This window comes from Toxorhynchites rutilus, chromosome 1 (genome assembly GCF_029784135.1).
Source record: "Toxorhynchites rutilus septentrionalis strain SRP chromosome 1, ASM2978413v1, whole genome shotgun sequence".
Taxonomy (NCBI): domain Eukaryota; kingdom Metazoa; phylum Arthropoda; class Insecta; order Diptera; family Culicidae; genus Toxorhynchites; species Toxorhynchites rutilus.
The window spans coordinates 151,804,760-151,828,930 of record NC_073744.1 but is presented as its reverse complement, the minus strand read 5'-3'; the positions used below and the strand labels follow the sequence as shown (position 1 = coordinate 151,828,930).

General features: G+C 38.1%; 1 protein-coding gene across 8 annotated transcripts in view; it reads left to right on the top strand.

Moving 5' to 3' along the window:
- The window catches only part of LOC129768263 (proton channel OtopLc), a 114,142-nt gene that overhangs the window by 59,814 nt on the left and 30,157 nt on the right, over positions 1-24,171 (top strand). Inside the window, exons 1-2 of one of the 8 annotated variants that reach the window (XM_055769842.1) lie at positions 15,158-15,385; positions 15,994-16,301. The exons of 5 other annotated variants lie outside the window; for them this stretch is intronic. In XM_055769842.1, the coding sequence (XP_055625817.1) occupies positions 16,120-16,301 (182 nt within the window). In that variant the 5' untranslated portion in view covers positions 15,158-15,385; positions 15,994-16,119. Of the gene's footprint in view, positions 1-15,157; positions 15,521-15,993; positions 16,302-24,171 lie in introns of those variants that run through there. 2 more of the 8 variants (XM_055769833.1, XM_055769823.1) reach the window with 2 other exon arrangements.

Below are 24,171 nucleotides of genomic sequence, written 5' to 3'. Positions count from 1 at the left end.
AGTAATAGGTGTCTTAGCGGTATCAAATATAGTTTACGACCTATCCTCATGCCTACCAAGTTTTTTGAGTATAATATCATTAAAATCGGTCGAGCCGTTTCGGAGGAGTTTGGCCACGAACATCGTGACACGAGAATTTTATATATAAGACTAGCTGACCAGGCAAACGTTGTTCTGCCAAATAAATTATTTCTAGTGAATATTTTGGGTGTTGAATAAAACACACTAATGTTTTGTAAGTGTGTTTGAATATTTTAACGATCTTTAAAATAAATCGAATGTGACCGATAAAAAACGAATTAAATGATTTGAACGAAAGGTTATATGATGTTTCTTGGTGTATTTCATTAACGTAACTGACATGTTTGATCTCTTAAAAGTTAAACGTCAACTGAAAAAAGTAATATAAGTTTGTCGTAAAGTAGAAAAAATTAAATATAGAAAATTAATATTTATTGCTGTCTCCTTGTTAGAAAATACGTGCATGTGATTTTCAACATGGCTTAGTTTATAACAGCTTGGTCTCGTTCATAAATTGGAAAACAGCGATACGCCAGCTAACTTCAATGGAGCTGATTAATCGGCCTGTTTGGAATCGCGTTATTTTATCGTTGTCATTCAATCAAGGAGTATTCACATCGGTAATCTAAGTTTGAAACACAGCCATATTGCTTCCTTTATTCATGGATGTTTTTATTACTCTTCACCGATTTGTAGAACTCAATATTCATATATGCATATGAGTGATCGGATTTTACAATTCGATCGAAATCGACTTTTACACTCTTAAATTCGTTCGCCTTGTCGCGAAACAATGGTCAAAATAAGTCATCCATATTTATGGTTCAATTTATTCTCTATCTGATCGGCATAATTCCGGAAATAATTCTAAATTGTTGAAATTTGAATGAAAATTATTATTCGATTTCGTTTGGATGCTAAATTTGTTTTGAATGTGTTTGAATGCTAAATTTTGCGTGTTTATTCCACCCGAAAAACCATTACTATTTTTGCTTCATAGAAATGGAACATGGAGACCAATGTTGTTTACGTCGAATTGCGTGGCAAGGTTGTCACATTTGCTCAACTCGATTGGACTTGAGCTTGGACAGAATGCAAAATTGCGCTTTTTCCATTCAACAGAATACAACCAACAATATGTGGGGACGAATACGATCGTACTTCATTTTGTGTTTGAACACACGCGCAATATCATGACAATGCATTGCGCTTTGGCCTGGCTATAACTAAAGCTGTGTCGGCGTTGCTCATGATAGTGTCTCGCAAGTGAATGTATTATTCCTCGCACCGCTTTTGTTGATTGTGTAGTAAGAATTGCAGTCGTTCAATCTCTACCTTCGCGTATATGTCGACCATAAATTTTTGGCACAGCTTACGATATCTTGAACTGGCATTTCTTGACCATGTCAAATCACCATATGATAAATATAAAAATCCTTCGACGGCGCCCTCTGTTTGTTTCGTCGCATGTTCATAAATATTAAATCAAAATGAGAAATGATGTTCATAATGAATTAAGTATCTGTGACGGGGTCTCGTTGGTCTAATGTTTATGCAAGAGATTTTTCGTTAAAGAAACCCTTCTGACTTGCACTGTAGTCACGCGTATTCTTGAGCTCGCCACTCCAGAATACATTCAAGGCGTATTGTTCGTCATAGAAATCTCAACTATTTACTAATAAAAATGACGCAAGTAGTACTACTTTGAGAAGGTAAACCTTGGGAACGTTAGTGCCATTGAAGAAGAACATAGCGAGAGTCGTAAGAACGGTGTGTGTCAACGATGAATTCCAGATTATTGTTTTTTCTTCGCATTAAATTTCTCGTGTCACCGTGCTATCATGATTCCTTTGGATCTACACGCGTGATCTCCAGCTGATGTTTTATCAGGGTTGATGGCAATATGTGATTGTCATTTTGTAATCCGAGCAAATGTGATTTGAAGAATTTCGATAACTCATTGTGCTCATTCAAAAAGGCTTCCAGCTCGTCGGAGATGCACCCTGCTTTAGATGAATTGATGTTACTTGTGTATTTGTAGATGGGTGTTCAATGAAGCGGGCGTTACGCTATCAGTCATTGAACAACTTAAATGAATTCGTTCTGTTGAAAAAACGAACAACGGTAAAAATTATTAGAATATTTTTGACACAAAAATAATAATATCGCAATTAAAAATAGGGAATTGGGGTCAAAATTTAAGGTTATATGTATGGTATGAAGTCAAATTTTTGAAAAAAAATATCCAGATCTTTTTTTCTGCATAGAGCCACCCTATTCGGTATTAAATGTATGGTTATCGGTATCCTACCGGTATCAAATATAGTTTACAACCTATTCTCATACCTACCAAGTATTTTGAGTATAATTTCATCAAAATCGGTCGAGCCGTTTCGGAGGAGTTCGGTAACAAACATCGTGACACGAGATTTTCATATATATAGATAGATAGATTAATTCAAAATGAGTAATGATGTTCCTAATAATTAAAGTAACTGTGGCGCATTGGATCTACACACGTGCACTTTAATCGGGTTTTTATCAGGATTGGCGACAATAGCGTGACTGTTATTTTACATTCCGAGCATGGGTGTGATTAGAATAATTTCAATAATTCATCCTGCTCATCCAAAAAGGCTTCCAGCTCACCGGCGATATTCCTAGTTTTAGTCGAATTGAGGTTACTTGCGTATGTGTAGGGTGAAATTCGATGAAGAGGACGAAGTGCCATCTGGCATTAAACAACGTAAATAAATTCGTCCTGTTTAAAAAACGAACGATGAATCAATTATTTGATATCATTTATATAAAAATAAATATATCGCGATAAAAAAGGAGATGAGGGTGAAAATTGATTATATATGGTTATAAGTTTTTTTTCAAGCCAAATTTATGCCAAAAATACGGAAACAAATTTATTCCGATTTTATTTGCATGGGATCACCCTAATCGGTATCAAATATAAAGTAATAGGTATCCTAGCGGGATATCATATATAGTTTACGACCTATTCTCATGCCTACCAAGTTTTTTGAGTATAATATCATTAAAATCGGTCAAGCCGTTTCGGAGGAGTTTGACCACGAACATCGTGACACGAGAATTTTATACATAAGATGATGGAATAAAGACAACTCTAAATCGGACAATTCCTTCCTGGAGTGTCAAATCACAATGGAAACATTTATTGTATTCTAAAACCTCCATTTGCCAAATTTGGCTCCATATGATCGATCAGTTTTCGAGTAATGCAGAAATTTGTGTTTCATTTGTATGGCAGCCCCCCTTAGAGAGGGGATAGGGGTCTCGAGCTATCATAAGAACCTTCCCCGACCCCAAAAACTCCTACATACCAATTTTCATGTCGATCGGTTCAGTAGTTTCCTAGTCCATAAGAATCAGACAGACAGACAGACAGGAATCCATTTCTATATATAGAGATATAGTGCCCTTGGTCCGAAACCATGTAAACTAGAAAAAACAAATACAATAATAATTACGAAAGCAAAATCCGATTGTAATATTTGTAATATTTTTTCCAAAAACGACTAGTTTATTGGTATATACAGATCATCTGAATTGGTACAGTATTTCAAATGTTATGAAAAAAAGAATAATTTTTGGGAAAAATTGGAAAACCATGATTTTGCGGATCTTCCTAATATAGAAAAGGGTACACTAATGAAAAAACTAAAAAATACGGGTCTAATATTTTGTGATAAGGAACAAAACTACCAATTACAAAGAAATCTAACAATACCAACCACATGTATCGTTTTGGCATGGAATGACTACGGAATGACTGTTCAGGAGAATGTCCTGAATTAAATAATACAAAGGAAGCAGGAAATGAAACAGAATATTGTTTTGAAGTCACACCAAATCCGAACATGTTAACGAACATGGGTGAGGGAATGTGTTATTTTTTGTAATTTTGCTCCGAAAATGTCAGCCATGACGACTTCTGAGAGGAGGATTGTGACACCCTCATCCTTCACTCAACGAAGCGTTTGAAGTGATAGTTCCAAAGGATTTCATCCTGCCCATTCGTTATCCCGAGAAACAGCTAATCATTCAAACATCCCAAAATTTTGTTTTCATACGACGAGTCTCTCTAATATACAATGCCACCCTTTTTGATGAGAACTACGATGAATATGCTTTCTGGCGTGAAATCTGCAATTCATTTCCCGCTTGTGATAGCCTAGGGGAAACGGTCTTCCACCCTCGTAAGGCGCAGGAAACGAGGCAAACCTTCCCCCCAAAACGCAGCGTGCGGAACAATGCAATAATGAAATCACCACATGGGCCGTTAATGTTTCCTTCCCAGGAGCGTTTCGCGACACGTGACCGTTTCTCGTTCAAGTTGAAGGTCATAAAACTTTTTCCCATAAATCAACGGCTCGACGGCGACGGCGACGCTCGGGTTGGCAGGATAGGGGAAGAAACAAGACTAGATCAGTTCAATGCACACATTTATTTACGGCCAGATAACTCGGGGTGGATCGTTCAGCATCTGGGAGCTTTCTCACAGCATATCTTGGGACACATTTTGGCCGCACATTCGCCTCGATCGTCGAAACAGCGGTTTGCGCACAGCGGATAGCAAAGTTGTCGGAATCCTTGGTCATCCGGGACTGGGGCCTTAGGGGCTGAGGCCTTAGGAGCTGGTGCTGGAGCTGGAGCTGGCTTCATCGCAAGTATGGTTCCGACCAACAGCAGTAGAATGGGAAGGCTATGATGGAACATTTCCGGGTTTTGTTTATTGAGAAACTATCGCTGAGCTTAATGGGTGAACTGTTCTCATGGAGCTTATATTAAAAGGGGCTTATCGCCGGATTGCAGCGTTTGTTTGTTGTTTATATGCACGCAAAAATTGATTCGGAACGATTTGGCAGCGATGGAAATCGCGATTTGAAAGGCTTGTTGTGTATTGCATTTCGATATTTTTGGTCTCAAAATATTGTCATATTCATACGACAGTTTTGAAAAACGCGAGTCAGCAATTGAAGAATAAACAAAGGTATACAACGATTTGAGCGAAAAACATTCCTCTTTTGGCGATTAGAGTTCCGTGTTTTCGACAGCACCAACCAGAAATTCCATTTCCTAAAACATCTCTTATCCCTTGTCTACGCGATAGGATTTAAGGCTTTCGGTAAGCCTACATAGCCTTCCTCAACATAACCTCGGATTTCTACCAAATCGCACGAGATGCAGAAGAAAAACAACTGGGGTGAAAATTTCCGAACCAGATTTGCCTCCGTCACTCATCTCGCGAGTATGAGCGCCGGTGAGTTTCGCTGGGTTACCTGTGAGTCCCACTAGCGTAGCATATGCGCCCTCCCACCACTTCGGAAGATAACGAGCACACAACCGCGGGAAGTGGAAAAATCAATAGTGAAATTTCTAAAGTCCTCAGAAAATTTGCTCTCACGCTAGGTGGGAAAAAGCACATTCCCGTTAACAGGCTGAAGAGATCACTCCAAGGCTGAACCCCTCTAAGTCTGGCAAGGAGTATTGTTTTACCGTGACGCGGAGGACAAAAGAATTGACTGGGAGTTGATTGGAAGAAAAGCGCGCGAAGGGCGCATCGGGTGTACTACATTATTCCAGTTCATGAAAAACTGTGAGGGAGGATTTACGGGAGATGCGTTTGCAGCCGCCGGAGGGGCGAATGTGCACCGCGTACGGTAAGGGTTGTCGTACAGAGGAACTTTGTGTGGCTTTTCGCGCTATTTCAACGCATTCGAATCGATGGATGGAGCGAACAAAGGCAACATACACGCTATGTGTGGTCTCGAGGATGTATTTGTAAGCGTAAAACGAGTAACGTCCCGAGGAAGGAAATTGACGCACGGAGAGAAACATTTTCGATTATGTCAATCGAGTGATAACTGAATATTGCATGAATTTAAAATTATATAGTAAAGAATTTCTATTTTTTTGTAAAATTATGTTTTTGTTTAGTTTGAAATTCTCCATTGGAATTCGATACCAAAAAACACCTTTCAGTCATTACGCCATCTGTTTCATCGTCACAACTGGGTACGTATACGTGATACTTAATCGCAAAACGACAACTCGTAATTTATCTGGTTCTATTCGTGCGATTTCGGTAACTTTTATAATAAATATATATCAGGAGTTTGTATTTTTCAAGAAAATGCTTCATCTATTTTTCTAAATTAATATTATTTGCTCCTTCTGAAGCAAAACACTTTCTCTACGAACAATATAGTCATCGAAAAATTGTTATAGCTTTATTATAGCAGTCCGTGAAATTGTGCACAAGCTCAAACCATACAAGTTTATATTCAAACACAAATACTATTTATGCAGGAAGATGGTTGGAAGTATCGGTATCGGGATATCGATTTTCTAAATGAAAAAAATGTAGGGGTAGTGAGGGCAAATTGGTCATGGGGGGGGCAAAGTGGTCACCTGCTTGTTTGGTAGTATAACTATTGACTACAGACACCGCATTGATACTCACCTTATGTTTGAGGATTTCAATGACTTTTGAGACACCATGTACTTCAGTAGAGCTACCGCATGTCAAAATATAAATAAAAACAGAAATCGTTTTCTCGGTAGCCGTTCGGCCGTAGTTTTGTGCACATCGTATTTAAGGTTTTTTTTCGTGAAATTTAGTTTATTCGACCTGATATCTTCGACAAAACATCAGTTTTGACGACTGTTCACATATTTTAGGTGAGGTGAAGAGATATTTGGTTTAATTTCAGTGATTAATTCGCATAGGAATAAATTTGATATTTGGGGGCAAAGTGGTCAGTGGTTTATAATGACTTACAATGTTATGTTTGCTAAAGCTGATATACCTCATCACATTCTGTTCTTGAAGGAGTCCCTTCTGTGGTTTTGACCGTGGAAAAATATGCCACACCAACTAAACCAAGCCTCATTATGTGAAACGTTATGTCTTTCTTACTACGTTTTTGTATGTATGAGAAAATTTCAATTACGACTCTAGGCGAATAGCTCAAGCTTATTTCATACACGTACCTACTATTTCAACGATGATTTTAACAAATTCTGACAAAAAAACGCATAAATTTATACAATTTAGCATGATATGTATGGGTGACCACTTTGCCTCCACGCTAAAAAATGTTCGATTTTTCAACTTTTTTTCTAAAAATGAAAAATGTACTTTTTTTAATTTTTAAAGTAAAAACCGTGTGAAACCGTGTTGAATAACAATAAGTTGTACTGCAATATTCTTCCAAAAACGGTGATTGAAGCGATATGTAGGCGCTGGAAATGGGCATATTCCTTAGAATGACCACTATGCCCCCACTTCCCCTAAGGGGTTGTATCTAGGATCTAAAAAACAGGAAGTGGGTTATATCTATGGTATAACCGCAAGGGTGACGTAGGACTACCGTTGATTTAGAGATTATTTGTTTGAAGTTGAATCTAAATCCATTCTGAATAAATGAATAGATGAATATTTGGGGGACTTCGAAAACGAGAGCGTTACGTTGGCGGCACAAGGTTTTATGCATCCAATATAGGATACTGAAAAACCTTGTTCTGAAGAATAGTCTTCAAAAGCTTTCCTGCTAACTGCACTTGATTGACAAATCACAAAACCAAAGGTATTATATGGATATTTTATGGATAGAAAACATTAAAATAAACTCTTTCGCTTGAATGTAATTTTCAATTCAAAGGGGACTGGCAGATTATTTTCCAGCAACGATTAGATATTTCCACATTTTCCTCGATACTGGAAGCCCACCAGTAGTTAATACTAACTCGATAACCACCTGTTAATAGCACTTGATTGAAAAATATTTGGTCACAGTGTTACATGGATAGAAAACATTAAAATAAACTCTTTCACATGAATATGTTTTTAAATTCCCAGAGGAACTGGTAGATTATTTTCCAGAAATGATTAGATCTTTCCGGAACTTTCTCGATGCTGAATGGCATCCAAACGGAAAGAATTCCGCGCGTGTATGTGTGTGTAGCGATGTCTTCCCGGGGAGCCGTTTGTGGCATCACTCTCCTCCTGATGGATTCCCTTCTGGCCTAGGGTGCACAAACAGGCTCTTGGTGACACCGTTCATCCGCGCTTTCATGATAAACGAAGAGCTTCACCACAACAGCGACAACATGCTCCAATCGCTGTTCAATTAGAACTGAGTGGATTTCCGAGCGGCGCTCGCTTATATACCGATTGGTGATTTCAATAGCCTGTTTTGAGAACAATTTTAAGGCTATTGAAACAAGTTTTTGGAACAAAAAGTAACAAGTATATAACGCGTAGACATTTTATCTTTCGAATGAAGTGTTTATCACACCATTTCGTTCAGTTGTTTAGGATCTATTAACGCTCAAAATCTCGGTCTCCGGCGTAACGCTTTCGGTTTCGAAACTTTGATTTTACACCCCGGTATAGAAATGAAAGACGTAGTCCTACGTCAAAAAACGATCTAAATTATTGTAATAGATTATGTTCTTCGTTACAAATAAATTTGATGAACGTCCTTTTACGTTTGATATGATGCCTATGACTACCAAAATATGTGAGTGGAAGAATTGTCAAACGATCATTGTATTTTACATTTTTCTCTGAAATTATTGCACATCTCATGTTTACGTAGTTCACGAACCGCGAAAGTTCATTCGCCTTCAGTATCGAGTAATTCCAAATGAAATCGACAAATGACAAAACATGAGTATTTTTGATTCGAATGAAAGTGTGTATTCCGTTTGGGTTAGAAGAAATATGAGTTTTCCACAGCAATTGGGAATTTTTTGACTCAAGCGTAACTTTTGAAAAGGGGGTATCGATTTTAGTAAGAGAAATCTTTGAGCTTGAGCTTGGGTAGACTGTACAATTCGTAGTTGCTCTCCGTGATTGACCTGAACCAATCAAATTGCACAAAGAACACACAGAATGACGCTTGGGACTAGCAAATCATTCTCGTTGTGCAGTTCTCGGTGATTCGAACTTTAAATGGTCAATAACGACACCGGCCACGTCCTTACAGTCACCAGGGGAAGGGAAGGAATGTTAGTATGATATTCGCCGCCCGAAGGCCAGAAGGGTCGCCTCTATAGCGTGGTTCCCTAGCGTTTATCATGGAAGGGATAGTTGTTAGTAGGGAGAGGTATGAATCAGGATTCACTGTGGTAAGTGCGAACTATCGACAAGGTCATTTTTAGGTATCCTGAGAAGGAAAACCTATAAAACTAATTGGATGTGTAATATTTTTATCGCACGTTCTTTAAATCTAAATCCAACCGCTAAGGCGAAGAGTTATATTTGGGAAACCTGATAAGGTCACCGAGAGAACTATTCTACGCTTTATAGAACTCCAATTGTTTTATAGAACTCCAATTACAATTTATCATTCTTACGCACTCATATATATGCACCGAAATTTCCACGTTCAATATTTAATAAATAAGCAACGTGATACAAACACTACAAAGATCGCATATGGGTGCAATTGCATTCCTAAAATCACTCGGAGTTCCGCACTTTGTAGGTGATTCTTTTCGTCACACTCGTGTATTATTACACACGGTGAAGAGTGAGACTTCTTATGCTACACACGTCAAAAATTAAAACAAGGTTTCGTTGATTAACACATGGAAAAACGAAAAAAAAGTTCCACCGTATAATCGAATTTTGTGCTTTCTTTCAAACACGACTTTCAAACGCCACTAGAATCGGATATATTGCTTAATAGCAATCCGACGAAACACTTTTGCGAAACTGGATTCTACCGCGTAGTGGTATGATACGGATACCGCTATAATTTTGACGATTACGCAAAATAAAAATAGAATCACTCTCAATGTGCCGCTTGAATAAAAATACACTCGCGCACATGCCTCGCGAATACCAGAGAGAATCTTTCTCTCAACGAACTGAGCGAACGAACATGTTAGAACGAGAGACAGACGAATGAATACAAAAGCACCAACACACACAGAAACATATTTTCTTCGCCGAACAATAGACTTTTCATTCACTACTTTTTCGGCAACTAACAAGGAAATTTAAGCGAACGTCGTGAAAGATACTTTTACGCGAAATCACTGAACTTTTTCACCGGAAACAACAAACAACCGCTGGCACCTAGAAAGCATAAATAGAACACAAGAAGGTAGAACGACAATACAACAAGCAATCGCGGAGCGAAAAGAAACACGTCTGCACGCGACGACGGCCCGATCGGAACTACGATTTTAGTAAGAGAAATCTTTGATAATTTATATCTCAAAAACTATGAGTCGTACCGAAATAGTGTCTTAGAAAGAGTTATAGAGTATTGATGGTTGAATATGAAAAAAAATGTACACTGAGAAAAAAATTCGAGAAATACATATTTTTTAATTTGTTTTTTAATTTTTTCATTCAAAATAGAAGTCATGAAAAAAATTTAAAAAATGGGCCCAAGATGGGCCCAAGAATTTTCGAAACATCGAATTTTTGTATGTTAATAATCATTGTTAGCCACAAATTATGAATCCTGATGTGATGTGACAAATTAAGAATCCTTCTAAATGTAGCCATTCTCGAAATATTTAAAAAAAATCCTTTTTTTTTGTATTTTTTATAGTAAATAATCCCTTTTAATATGTTTGTCGTGTTATACCGTCATGTTCATGAAATTTTATGAATTTGCTTATAATTTCCAACAACTTTTCCAAATACATCATTATGGTTCATTTTTTGACTCAAGCGTAACTTTTGAAAAGGGCGTATCGATTTGAGTAAGAGAAATCTTTGATAATTTATATCTCAAAAAATATGAGTCGTACCGAAATAGTGTGTTTGGAAGAGTTATAGAGTATTGTTAGCTTAATTTGAAAAAAATATACACTGAGAAAAAAAATTAGTACTTTTTTTTTACTTACAAAATAAAATTTTAATTTGCGATATCAAAAAATATGTATTTTTTCATATTTTTTTCAATTTTTTCATATAAAATAGAAGTCATGTAGAAAATTTGAAAAATGGACCCAGGATGGTAAAACTATTTTTGACGAAATTTGTGGAACCTCGAATTTTTTAGGAATTTTCGAAACTTCGAATTTTTGTATGTTAGCAATCATTAGCCACAAATTATGAATTCTGATGTGATTTAAAACAGGTTATATCAATCTCCTTCTAAATGCAACCATTCTCGAGATATTTAAAAAAAATATTTCTAATTTATTGTCTTTTTTATAGTAAATAATCTCTTTTAATGTGTTTGTCGTGTTATACCGTCATGTTCATGAAATTTTATGAATTTTCTTATAATTTCCAACAATTTTTTTGATTGATTGAAGTTTGTATTAAGATAAAAAAGATTTTTCAGTTCCCAATTGCAATGAAAAACTCATATTTCCTCCAACCCAAACGGAATACACACTTTCTTTGGAATCAAAAATACAAGTTTTTAAAATCTGCATTTTTAGGACGATTTCATTTGGAATTGCTGAGTGGCTCAAGACTCCTACAGAAGTAGGGTTACCTGATTTAGCAGGACATGTCCTGATTTTAAGATCTATTCGGGGCGTCCTGATTTATTTTTCACAATCTAGACTATGTCCTGATTTTCATGAGAAATTCAATTTTGTTGCAGAATCAGAATTATTTTCTGTGTACTATGTTTTTGAGTAAAACCTTTTTTTATGAGCATATAAAGAGTAGCAGTTGGATCATCCACGAGATCTTTCATCTATTTTCATTTGGAGATTGGATTTCACTGGCCAAGATGATGTTTGCGTTTTTTGTCTCGATATTCCAAGTTAATTTTTTTTCAGAAATGTCAGAAATGTACTACTACTAGAAATGTTTTACCGAACTTAAGGATTATGAGGCCAACTTTGCATATGTGATTCATAAGTGTCGGTGGCTCATAGCTGTATTTAGATTCAGTCATTTTGTTGAAGCAGAAGTTTGAAATCAACAATGAAACATTACAGGTAGATATGATTAGGAAAAGCATATCCAAACACCGAAACATTGCCAGAACATTCGATTCGAATCCACTTTCAAATCCATGCTGAATTATGTGGTGTAGAAATCCAGCCGTTCAGAAAATTTGGGTTGCAGAAGGAGCTCTTGCGTTTTATACCCATAGTTCGGTACTACTGCAGTTGATGTTTGATGACTTCGAAACCGCCAAAAAATCTCCTGTACTCGTGAAAAGACAGAAGCCATCATCTCCAGAGTATTTTCACCGAATGGATTGCTCAACAAATATCTATCTATCTATATATATAAAAATGGATTTCTGTCTGTCTGTTTGTCTGTCTGTCTGTCTGTCCGTCTGTCTGATTCTTATAGACTCGGAAACTACCAAACCGATCGACATGAAAATTGGTATGCAGGGGTTTTTGAGGCCGGGGAAGGTTTTCATGATAGTTTGAGACTCCCCTCTCTCTCTCTCTAAGGAGTGACTGCCATACAAATGATGAAACACAGATTTCTACATTACTCGAGAACTAATCAAGCAAATGAAACGAAATTGGGCATTTTTATTGGTATAGATAGAAGAAGATATAGCAGTGCGTTTCATCACCTGAAAATTCATTTCCACTTTCGAACAAAGATCAATTTCGCTAGCGCAAACATCAAATGGACTAACAATGCTAGGTAATTGCAGAACATATGGGAATTTAATTTTCCGAATTTTCCCTTTTTCCTTCAGAGTTTTTCGAAAAGTTTCAATTGTCATGTTTGGTTGGAATACTTTTGGTTGAAATATGTGTTATATTTTTATGGAACCCCTCTCTGATCCAGGGGTGTCATACCCTCATAGAAACATTTATCGTACCCAAAACCCTCACATCCCAAATTTGGCTCGATTTGCTTGATTAGTTCTCATTTCATTTATATGGTAGAGAGGGGGGAGGGGTCTCAAACCATCACGAAAACCTTTCCCGGCCAAAAAACCCCTACATACCAATTTTCATGTTTATCGGTTCAGTAGTTTCCGAGTCCATATGAATCAGACAGACAGACAGACAGAAATCCATCCATGTATAAAAAAATGGATTTCTGTCTGTCTGTCTGTCTGTCTGGCTCGACACTCCTCCTCCCTTTCTAATGGGGTTTCCCATACAAATGAAACGCAAATTTCTGCATAACTCGAGAACTAATCAAGCAAACGAAACAAAATTTGGCATGTGGAGGTTTTAGGATGCAATAAATGTTTCTGGTTGGTGTTCGACACTCCTCCCCACTCTCTTAGGGTGGGCTGTCATACAAATGAAACGCAAATTTCAGTATAACTCGAAAACTAATCAAGCAAAAGGAGCCAAATTTGGCATGTGGAGATTTTAGGGGACACGAACGGTTTCTATAGTTAATAGACACTTCTCCCCCCCCCCTCTCTAAGGGGAGAAGAGGGGAGGGGTCTGTCTTTATTCTATCATATTTTCTGTATCAAACATTTATTCCATGTAACGGAGAAACATGTTATTTGCAAGTGGTTGAAAATCTTGAACGAAAATTGTGTCTGAAAATAATCTGATATTATAATCAGTTCTGGTAGAAGTACTAGGAATTTTTTAGTTAAAGGTAAATTCATCGGAGTCGATTAGAAGATCAATCAGTGAACAGTTCTGCGATTGGACTCATGATCTTGCGCTTAGTAAGAAAACGTGAATGAAGGTATTGATAACAAAAAACAAATTTTGGGCGGGACGAAGTTTGCCGGGTCAGCTAGTGTTAAATAAATAAATTTCACGTGTTTTCTATTTATTTACATCTCGCAGATTTACAATGGTTTGGTCATAATCGTAGCAGTGACAAGTGTCCTAATTTTCAACTCCCACCAGATGGTATCTCTACATAGAATCATTTGTACATTCTTCGGTATCAATGATATTAATATTAGCATCAGTGTCTAATAACAAATTTCATGTTGCCGTTAGATAGGGCAACTTTCGTGTATGGTAGTCGGTTTCGTTCTCTATTATGTTTTACCTTGAACTACTTTTCGTAATGTTCAGTTTCTTCATTGATATCTACAATACTGGCAAATCGTTTCAGTGCCGAATTGTGTGCTTGGAGTTTGAGGTGGGCCTAAGCATTTTAAATGAAAGTCGGTTGCCATAGTTTGTTTGTCATGATCTAACCGAAGGATCAACATCCATTGATTTGGGATTTGATTCGGGTTGCTGGAAAAATTGCCTAGTTTTGATTTTTGAGACAAAGTTATTCGTGGATCTTGGATATTTGGAATTCCCATAAAAGATGTATTCGTTGCACGAATGTTATGTATTCGATGCAATAACGGATAGCTTGAGCCAAGCTTTGAGGCTAATAAATTTGGTAAAAAAATGATGAGGGTTCGTTCAAACGTCGAATAAATCTATCAAGTGAGATTTTATTATATGTACAATGATATGAGAGTATCTTGACCAAATTTTAATATTTGAGTAGTTGAGAAAATTTTGATCGTTCCGATCTTTGAACCAAATCTTCGCCCCATCTTTGAAAATGACCCGAAATATTGTTTGAACTTCTTACTTCTTAACTCGACTTACAAAAATCTAAATTACTGAATGTGACCTAAATATTTTCAGTAGTTTACTTCATTATGATCTCATCAGTAGTATTAAAAATAATCTGGGTGAAAATTTACTAAAATCTTATTATTTTGAGAAGCAATTCAAATGTTGTGTAAACTAAAAACTATTATAAACTGGATGAGTTGCCATTTCTCGCCGTGCGCATCGATCTCGATGCATGAGAAACGAAACAAAAGCCCACTGCCAGTAAGAGGCTAAGGACACCCGAAGTACGCCTCCTTCTGCAGCGAAATCACACACCGACACACACTTTCGAACTCTTGATTTTCCCGCCACCCCACGGCAACCTCCCAAGCAGACAACTACCCCACGGAATGGGCTATTCGCCGCAGCATATGAAGCGTAAGGAATTAACCCTCCTTCTACAGTCGTGTCACGGAGGAAAGACACAGCAAGCAGAATTCCTCAGAAGAATCACGTCCCTATCGGTACGTGTAGTCGTATCCGTCGTTTTATTCCCTGCTGATGCTGCTGTCGTGAGAACGGACGGCACTCACCGGGATTCATCTCGCGGGGCACTCTCGCATCTCGCATCTCGCAGTTACGTGCCTCCTGTGGACTCAGTCTACATTCGGGCGATTCGCAGTTCACACCGTTTCACCGTTTCGCTGTGTCGCGCGGGTTCTTTCTTCAGTGGAAAATAGCTGGAGCTCAGTGGGGCCCCCTTCGAAAATTGAAATTGTTTGCCAAGTGCTGGGACAAAGAAAGTTTATTTCTTGTGAAAATAGTGTCAGTTCCGTCCACAGGATTACCTGGAAATAACATTTCGGAGTTCACGGAGCACGGGGTTGGAAAATATTCGCTCAAGAATTGGCTTAATGTCGCACAAAACCAGAGTTGGTTGTGAATTTGCGAATGCAAGTTAGTGCTCGCCAATTAGGCCAACAGAGTTTGTGTTTTGAGACAGAAGTGAAATACTTAGGTGAAAAACGAATAGTTTTTCCCAAATTTTTTCGTCCTAGCTTGCCAGTATCGACCCCACCCCAGAAGGGAAAAATTCGCCTAACAAAAAATCGAAAAGCGATCGCCCTCCGATAGCAAGGCAGGGTCACTCACACAGCATCCAGACGCGCAGCATCCTCACTCTCCTGTCACTCTCACTCGCCAGCAGTGTGTATGTGTGTGGCTCTCATTCTCAGGACGCAGCATCGCTTCCCTTCAGGATATTTGTTTTCGATTTGTGTTTGGTGTTAATCCGCGGATTGCGTCTTTTCGGGGAAGAGATTTCTGCGGGTTAGCGAGTGTGGCGATATTTCAGGAGTCACTGAACTATTGAAACGGTGGCTGTGTTCCCTTCTCAAATTGGCTCGCTGGGACGAAAGTTGAACAAATAGTTTCAGCACCGCGTTTCAGCAACGAGTGAGCATTCTGTGTAAATTTATTGTGAATTTTCAGAATCGGATTGTGACCAACAAAATGTCGCCGCTGTGAGCCAGTGAAAAGTGTCTCTGGTGAGACGATCCGAGTGATATTTCCAGTGGATTTTAAGTGAAGCATTTAACGGGATCGAACGGCCCCAAAATGGTCACCGGTGAGATGAAGGTGGCCACCGTGGACGTCGAGAGTAGTGATAATATGGCTACACTCCCCGTGGGACGAACCCTCGGCGGAGTCGGAGGTAGCCAAAGTGATACAGCAGAGAAGAATAATGCCGCCAACAAGGAGATGGAGCTCAAAAATGTGATGCCAAAACCGCTGCAAAGGTCAGTTTTGGGATGGTTTCGTTCAAGTGGCGCAAAATCGATCGGAAGAAAGGATTTCTCTTTGTTCGCACAATCAAGATAAGACCATCGGAAGGACCTTCTTCTGGCTACGAGCTACCTCAGCGCTCACTCTCCACACGCTGAGTGCCTCGCTCTCTAACAGCTTCAATTCACTAGCACTTGCTACTCGGAGAAACCCAAATTGTTTTTCCAGACTGCCTGACTCCCACAGTTCGCTTGCTGAATGGGCAGTTTCTTCTTGGAGGGCGTTTTTTACGATTTAATCTTCACGGGTACTACAAGGTATTCACTCCTCGAATTGGAACACGTATTTTCGGTGAACAACTGGGGAGATTGAGCCTTCCAGCGGGGGACTCTTGTGGTGTGTTCGGGAAATTGGGTCAGCTCCAGCTCTCCGTGCGGCCGAGAGATTCGGCGGTGAGCGACAACACCGTGTTGCAGGGTCTGTGGCGGTGGGGAAAATGTTGAAACATTCGTAAATACGGGACTTGACCTACAACTCTCGAGCGGAAGTTGTGGTACGGTAATAGCACGGGCTTTTGAATCTTGCTGGCAATTATGGCGATCATAATCCGCAGCTTTTGCAACGGGGGTTTTGTTTGTTTGCCGAGATTCGACGTTCGTTTTTATTTTTAAATCAGCAGAATGTGGTTTTTGATGCTTTTTGTGGTTGAATACACTCGTGAAGCTACTAGTGGAGAGCTTGTAATAGTGAATCTGTAAATATAGCCACAATACAAAAAATGTTTTTCATTTCCACACAATGGATCCGTAGAGCAATATCATTTGAAATCATTTTTTTAATGAACCATTGAAATATGCAGTATGGAGCTTCTCAACTCGTCTGCCGCTGGATTATATGCCATGCATTTCATAGTTACAATCAACAGACTCTGTTCGGCTTTGACGATATTAATTATCTGTTCACTCCGTGTCGGTAGTAGGACCAGCTAGAGCGTACTGAAGTACTGAAAACGGTTTTTGAGTCATTGAAATCGGGTTTGCAATCTCAAAAGTTCCTACATCGTCAACATTGGTTAGCGGAATGCCGCCATATTTATATCTGAATTGAATTGAACCTTTCCTTTTCGAGAACATAACCAAGAGCAATCCCACGCAAAATCAGCGGAAAACAGCAAATTTTGAGGCGATCTCTTCGATTTTTTTTGAAACGTAGAGCTACCCAAAATCCCAATTTTCTTTATCATATGATCAATGACGACTAATTTTTAAAAGGGTGTATTCAACATCATTAATGTTTTTTTCCTTTTTCAAAAAACTGTTACTTAAAATCCTTATGTCTAATTAATTTAAATAAAGTAGAATCCCGATTATCGGCAAAATAGTATGGAAAAGTCACCGCACATAACGAAAATCGCGGATAATGCAATAAAGTGCTTGGAATGAGGTGCAAACACGACCGACAAAATGATATTTCGGCATGAAACCTATGTTTTATCAATACGAAAATCATTAACACATTAAGGACCGCACGTTTTGGGGCAAACTTGAACGCTTCATTTGTTCGGATTCCACGATCGTTTCCTTCGATGTGGATTAGACGAAAGCGAGGCAACGGTAGGCATTCTTAGATTCTTGGGAAACCAAGGATTTAACCTTCAAGTGTAGAAAACATTGGTTATTTCGTGATCCATCCGTAACAGACGGAACGCGAAACACGAGAAATCTCGTGAGCGGTCCGCAATGTGTTAAACTGTCCATCTATAAGGTAGTGTACACCAATGGTCAGGATAATGTGAAAGCCATGACCACAACAAAAGAGCATGCGCCTGTCACTCACCAGCAGATTCCAGGAAGCCCAATATATTAGGCTGCCAAAAAAGTCCTGCGGTATTTCCGCGAGGTGTCGTTGTAAGCGCGTAGTTCTAGTTGTATTCATTGTATCGAGTCATACTATAGCTTGTTGGAAAGGTATTTATAGTCCTGATATAGTCCTTGACAGTGTTTTGTTTGGTTAAGTCGTTCGTGAGTTATAGTGTCGCAAATATGGAGCAAAATAAAGAGAAAATCCGACATATTTTACAGTACTACTATGACAAAGGCAAAAATGCATCTCAAGCTGCCAACAAAATTTGTGCAGTTTATGGACCCAATACAGTTTCCATTTCCACCGCACAACGATGGTTTCAACGTTTTCGTTCTGGTGTAGAGGTCGTCGAAGATGCGCCACGCTCCGGAAGGCCTGTCGTCGAAAATTGCGACAAAATCGCTGAATTAGCCGAGAAAGACCGGCATAGTAGCAGCCGTAGCATCGGCCAAGAGCTGGGGATAAGTCATCAAACCGTTATTAACCATTTGAAGAAGCTTGGATTCACAAAGAAGCTCGATGTATGGGTGCCACACACGTTGACGCAAAAAACATCTTTGACCGTATCGACGCATGTGAATCGCTGCTGAATCGCAACGAAATCGACCCGTTTCTGAAGCGGATGGTGACTGGCGATGAAAAGTGGGTCACTTACGACAACGTGAAGTGCAAACGGTCGTGGTCGAAGCCCGCTGAAGCGGCTCAGACGGTGGCCAAGCCCTCATTAACGGCCAGGAAGGTTCTGCTGTGTATTTGGTGGGATTGTCAAGGAATAATCTATTATGAGCTGCTTCCCTATGGCCAAACGCTCAATTCGGATCTGTACTGCCAACAACTGGACCGCTTGAAGGTAGCACTCATGAAGAAGAGGCCATCTTTGATAAACAGAGGCCGCATTGTCTTCCATCAGGACAACGCCAGGCCACACACTTCTTTGGTGACGCGCCAGAAGCTCCGGGAGCTCGGATGGGAGGTTCTTTTGCATCCGCCGTATAGTCCGGACTTTGCACCAAGTGACTACCACCTGTTTTTGTCCATGGCGAACGAGCTAGGTAGTCAGAAGTTAGCCACAAAAGAGGCCTGTGAAAATTGGCTATCCGAGTTTTTTTGCCAATAAGGAAGCGAGCTTCTATAACAGGGTTATTATGAAGTTGGCATCTCGTTGGGAACAAGTCATCGAACAAAACGGCGCATATTTGACTTAAAACAGATGATTGTAACTAATTTTATGAACAAATGGAAATTCAGAAAAAAATACCGCAGGACTTTTTTGACAGCCTAATATTTGTTATGGAAATCGATTCCGCGGATCACTTTTAAAATAATAATAATTTAAATTGGTCGTATGCAAGCAAACCATTTGTCATGACAATGTCATGCGAAAATGCGAAAACAGAATAGAAACTGAGAGAGGTTGGCGCTCATACGGTATGACTCATACGATATGAAGCATGATGTCGACGCCAACCTCTCTCAGTTTCTATTCTGTTTTCGGATTTTCGCATGACATTGTCATGACAAATGGTTTGCTTGGTCGTATGAAAAAAAAATTGGTAGCTTCTAACATGAGTACCAAATTTAAAAGAAATCGGATCAGCGGCCGAATGAATTAGAATTGCCTTCATGGAAGACTTGTTCGTATGAGGCAGAGTTGCCATATATACAGAATATTCTGCATTTTACAGATTTTACGCCATATTTCAGATACAGAATCTGTATCATAGATTTTTAGCAAAGATATAGAGGTTAAAGATTCTTTTTAAATTCAATTTTGAATATTAAATTAATCACATTCACATTTAGTCTGTCTACCTTCTTACCAATAAACTTTGTACTTTTTTGTTGAGTCATGAAGATACCTTGAGTTATAAAAATGTTGAACCATCTGAAATGTCACATCATCTCTCCTCTCCGGATAAGATCGTTTGTGGTACACTTTTGACGTAGGATTACGTCTTTCGGGAATATATTGGGGTACAAATTGAATATCGAAAATCGAGCACATCGTGGAAACTGTACAATTTCAAACGCTTATTGGTCAGTCATTTCATGATGGATTGATTAAATTTTTGCGTCAATCGATTTCGGCACTCCATACCATTTTTTTTTATATCGAATTGAATAATATATGTCATGAAACTAACTATCGAACAATTGAATAATCTCAACCCCTATTCCAACGGAAATATCCACTTCTAATTGGTCGAAATTGACGACATATACGGCGGTTTCCTAACAGAGATATCAAAACCAAGCTGCCTGGGGAAATCGGCATTGCAAATATATGAAAGTAGGGGGAGCTTTTGCTCCCACCGAAATGTGTTCCCTAACAGAGACATCAAAACCAAGATGCCCGAGGGGAATCGGCACTACAAATATAGGCAAGTCGGGGGCATTTTTATATTGTACGTAGGGTGAGTGATTCGATTAATTCTAGCAAATAAAATTTAAATTTGGAACTTCAATGTTCGTGAAATTTCATATCAATGACCGATAGTGTATTGTGAAAAATTTAGCACAAGTGTAATTGTAAAATTGTATGCTGCTACCAAGTAAAAAATGTTAAAAATGACTTGATATATGAAACTATTTCAATTTTCATAAATAAACACCATTAAAACAAAATTACCTTTTCCATTTCAAATAAGTTTCTCTATATTAAAGTAACATGTTTTTACTGATGAGAAAAATTGATAATTGTGTTCGGTATTGGAAATTATGTTATATTATATTGGTGAGTTCTTTTATCTTTATTTCATCCATACATAACACAGGAGGCATCTCGTCTTGGGTCACAGAGGGCGGTTCTCATCATATATAATTCCACTTCGGCATCTTCTATCTGATACTCACCACCCAACGACTGTTTACCATACTTCTGTCATCATCACTCGATAAACACTGATGGAGTAAACAAACCATACCCAACTACCAAACAAAATTGTCTTTCTCAGGGCCACCAAATCATTATAAAAGAATTTAAAGATGTAATTCTTCAAACATATTCAAAATCAACAGATAGCCTAACGGAATCCTACGTCAACTATGCGGTCGTGTCTCGGACGCAACCCTCCTGTAGCTTTTTGATAATTCCACATTCATCAGATATATTAAGAATCAGTCTCCGAGTTAAGGTGCAGAAATAGCCTCTTAATGCCAGAGAAGGAAATGCGAGGTCCTTTTGATACGAGATTCACATCCATCGATTCTTCCGATCACAATTTGTTGCGGTCAACGACTTATGGCCTGGCCGAAAAACAGCTGTCATATTACAAAGAAGCCAAAATGTCGATTCTTAAAATCGTCTCGAAAAAGGAACTATACTTTTGATACAATACATTGTAGCATTTTCTCTGAATAAGGTTTCGAAGTTACGAAAAAAAATTGCAATAATACTTTAAGTTTGAGTAATTTTTATTCATTGCATTTTTATACACTTGAATCTTTTAGATTTTAAGAACTTGGCACCTTTTTGGAACACATTTTATGTTGAAATTATTATGTAAAGCTTGGCAATTTTCTAGACTATTGCCGAATGAAACCATGTTGCTGATTTTTTTTCTACACCCAAACTAGCGTTGGCAGAAATGATGCCATTTAATGTGCTGTTGAGTCAAATGCGCAAATAATGAGCTATTTTGAAAGCTTAAAAATAGTTTGTATGTTTGCGTGCAGACATCTCTTTCTGTTCTCTTTTCTCATTTCATTTGGGATTGTGCAAAAAAAAAGTCCATACGACGTCCACCAATGGGGATCGAACCTAGGCCGGCTGGAATGCAAAGCTAATTTACACGACCACGCTATCCACATGACTAATGATGCTTAAGAAGTTGTTTAGCAAATACGTGATAGTATTGCACCTGATTATAAAATGAAGTTGGGAAGAGTTTTCTAAGAGTAAAAAATGAGCGCATGAAGAAGAACAATATCTATCTCGGTAGGGGCCGTGTATGTGGCAAAGCATGCGGAAAGCTTATTTGTCTTTTGTTTCGCTCGCTCGTATTAATCTTATATTGCTGTACCATGTATATTATACAAATGCTTACCAGTATTTGTGAGTCATGACATTTTCTGTTATGTTATGTCTCATTTAATGTCATAAATTAGGATGACAAAACATGAGCTAAAAATCAATTTTGGGTGTATATCGTGATCCATTTTTTATGTTGCAATTAAAACATTCATTAGCATACGTTTCTTCCAATAAGTTGAGAGATCTCGTAGCGGGTTCTCTGAGTTACATGTGAAATTTTACAACAACCCATTGCTTTCGTGTATCATTTGCATCGCAGATCCCAGAAAATACACAACTTTGTCTTCTTTCCGAAGCGATCCGGACTTGCGGTCGATGTGACATGTTGACCAGGCTTGATATATGATCTTTTGTTTTTGGGATTCTTGAAATATATCTTCTTTTCATTTATGGTTGAGATCCGATGCAAAAAAAGACCTTTCGCAAATGCTTCAACGATTTTCTTGTTGTTTGTCGGTCAAATTGTGAAGAATTCATGTGACCACCATTACCCTTGTCTTTCAAATGCCGGGAATTCCAGTAATAATTTGTCAACGACAATGGGTAAAAATCAGTGATTTTGAGGAGAAACGCTATTCGTAGCCATTAGATCTGATCTGGAGGGAGACACCCATTTTCATTGGATAGCACGCAGGTTGATCGCATGACATCGTTTGCTTGTTCTTTGGCATTAGAGTTTAGCCTCACATATTCTTCAAACATGAGAAATTATTCTCTCTCAGTAGTTTTGAAGATAATAATGATGATTATGATTCCACCGAGTCTAAAAGATATTTTTTGTTCTTTCTCAGCATTGAAATCAGTTTGGCAAATTATGAGACCCGTATTTTTCTATTTTTTGTTAGGGTGACCATTTCCATTTTAGGGTGGTCCAAAAAAAAAATTTTTCGTATTTTTGCCAAAAATGACTTTTTTGGAAAAAAATGATTTTTTGGACCATCGGCTAACTTTGAAAAATCATAACTCAAAAACGAAAAAAAAAACACTTCCCTGGTTTCGAGATATATTGTGTGAAAAATCCTCAGCTTTCCAGAAAAAAAAACATAAAAAACTATAGCGCCTTTGGTCCCGAGACTATGAAAACAATAAAAAACGGATACAATCGATAATAACGAGAGCAGAATTAAATTTTCTGCAGGTGTAGTATTTAAAAAGACCAGGTGATTGGCTTTAATTTGATATATCGATCATCTGAATCGGTCTAGTAGGTCAAAAGTTAAGAATTTTTGAAAAAAGTCATTTTTGGCAAAAAGGCGAAAAAATGTTGTTTTGGACCACCCTAAAATGGAAATGGTCACCCCCACAAAAAAAAAATACGGGTCTCATAATTTGCGATAAAGAACAAAACTACCCCTTCTGACGAAAATCTGAGAACCACTATATCGGTTTGGCATGGAATGGCTGTATAAACATATAATATATAAGTTGAAAAAAGTACAATGTCAAAACACAAGTCATTACTCAGACTTGTACGCCACAGAGCCGATACGGTCCCGACGAGACCCTTGCAGCCAAGTGATCCACCAAAGTACAAGTCCATCCGCCAGCCTTGTTTTGGATTGACCTTTAAAATTTCCATCCAGAGAAATCGAGGAATTTTCCTTTAAGAAAAATTCCTAGATCGGTCTCAAATAACTTTTAATTTCATATCGTTTGTACAATAATATACTTTTGTAGACAACTTCTATTTTTTTTAACAAATACAATAAACAAAATAAGAATTATAACAGTCCATTATCACTAAACTCATGACAGACAAGATAAAAAAAAGACGGGTGGGTAATGTCGGGGACATAACCGGAGTGACGTAGGACTATACAAAGGGGACAGCTTTTGTTAAATATATATTTTAAATATATTGTTTTATTTTCTTCTACCTACCTACCTATTTTTTTTGAATACCTACCTATCTACCTGAAAAATGGATTAGTTTACTGTTTACTCTTTATGAATATGTTGATGGTTCTGAAAAGAACCTTTGGTGTTGT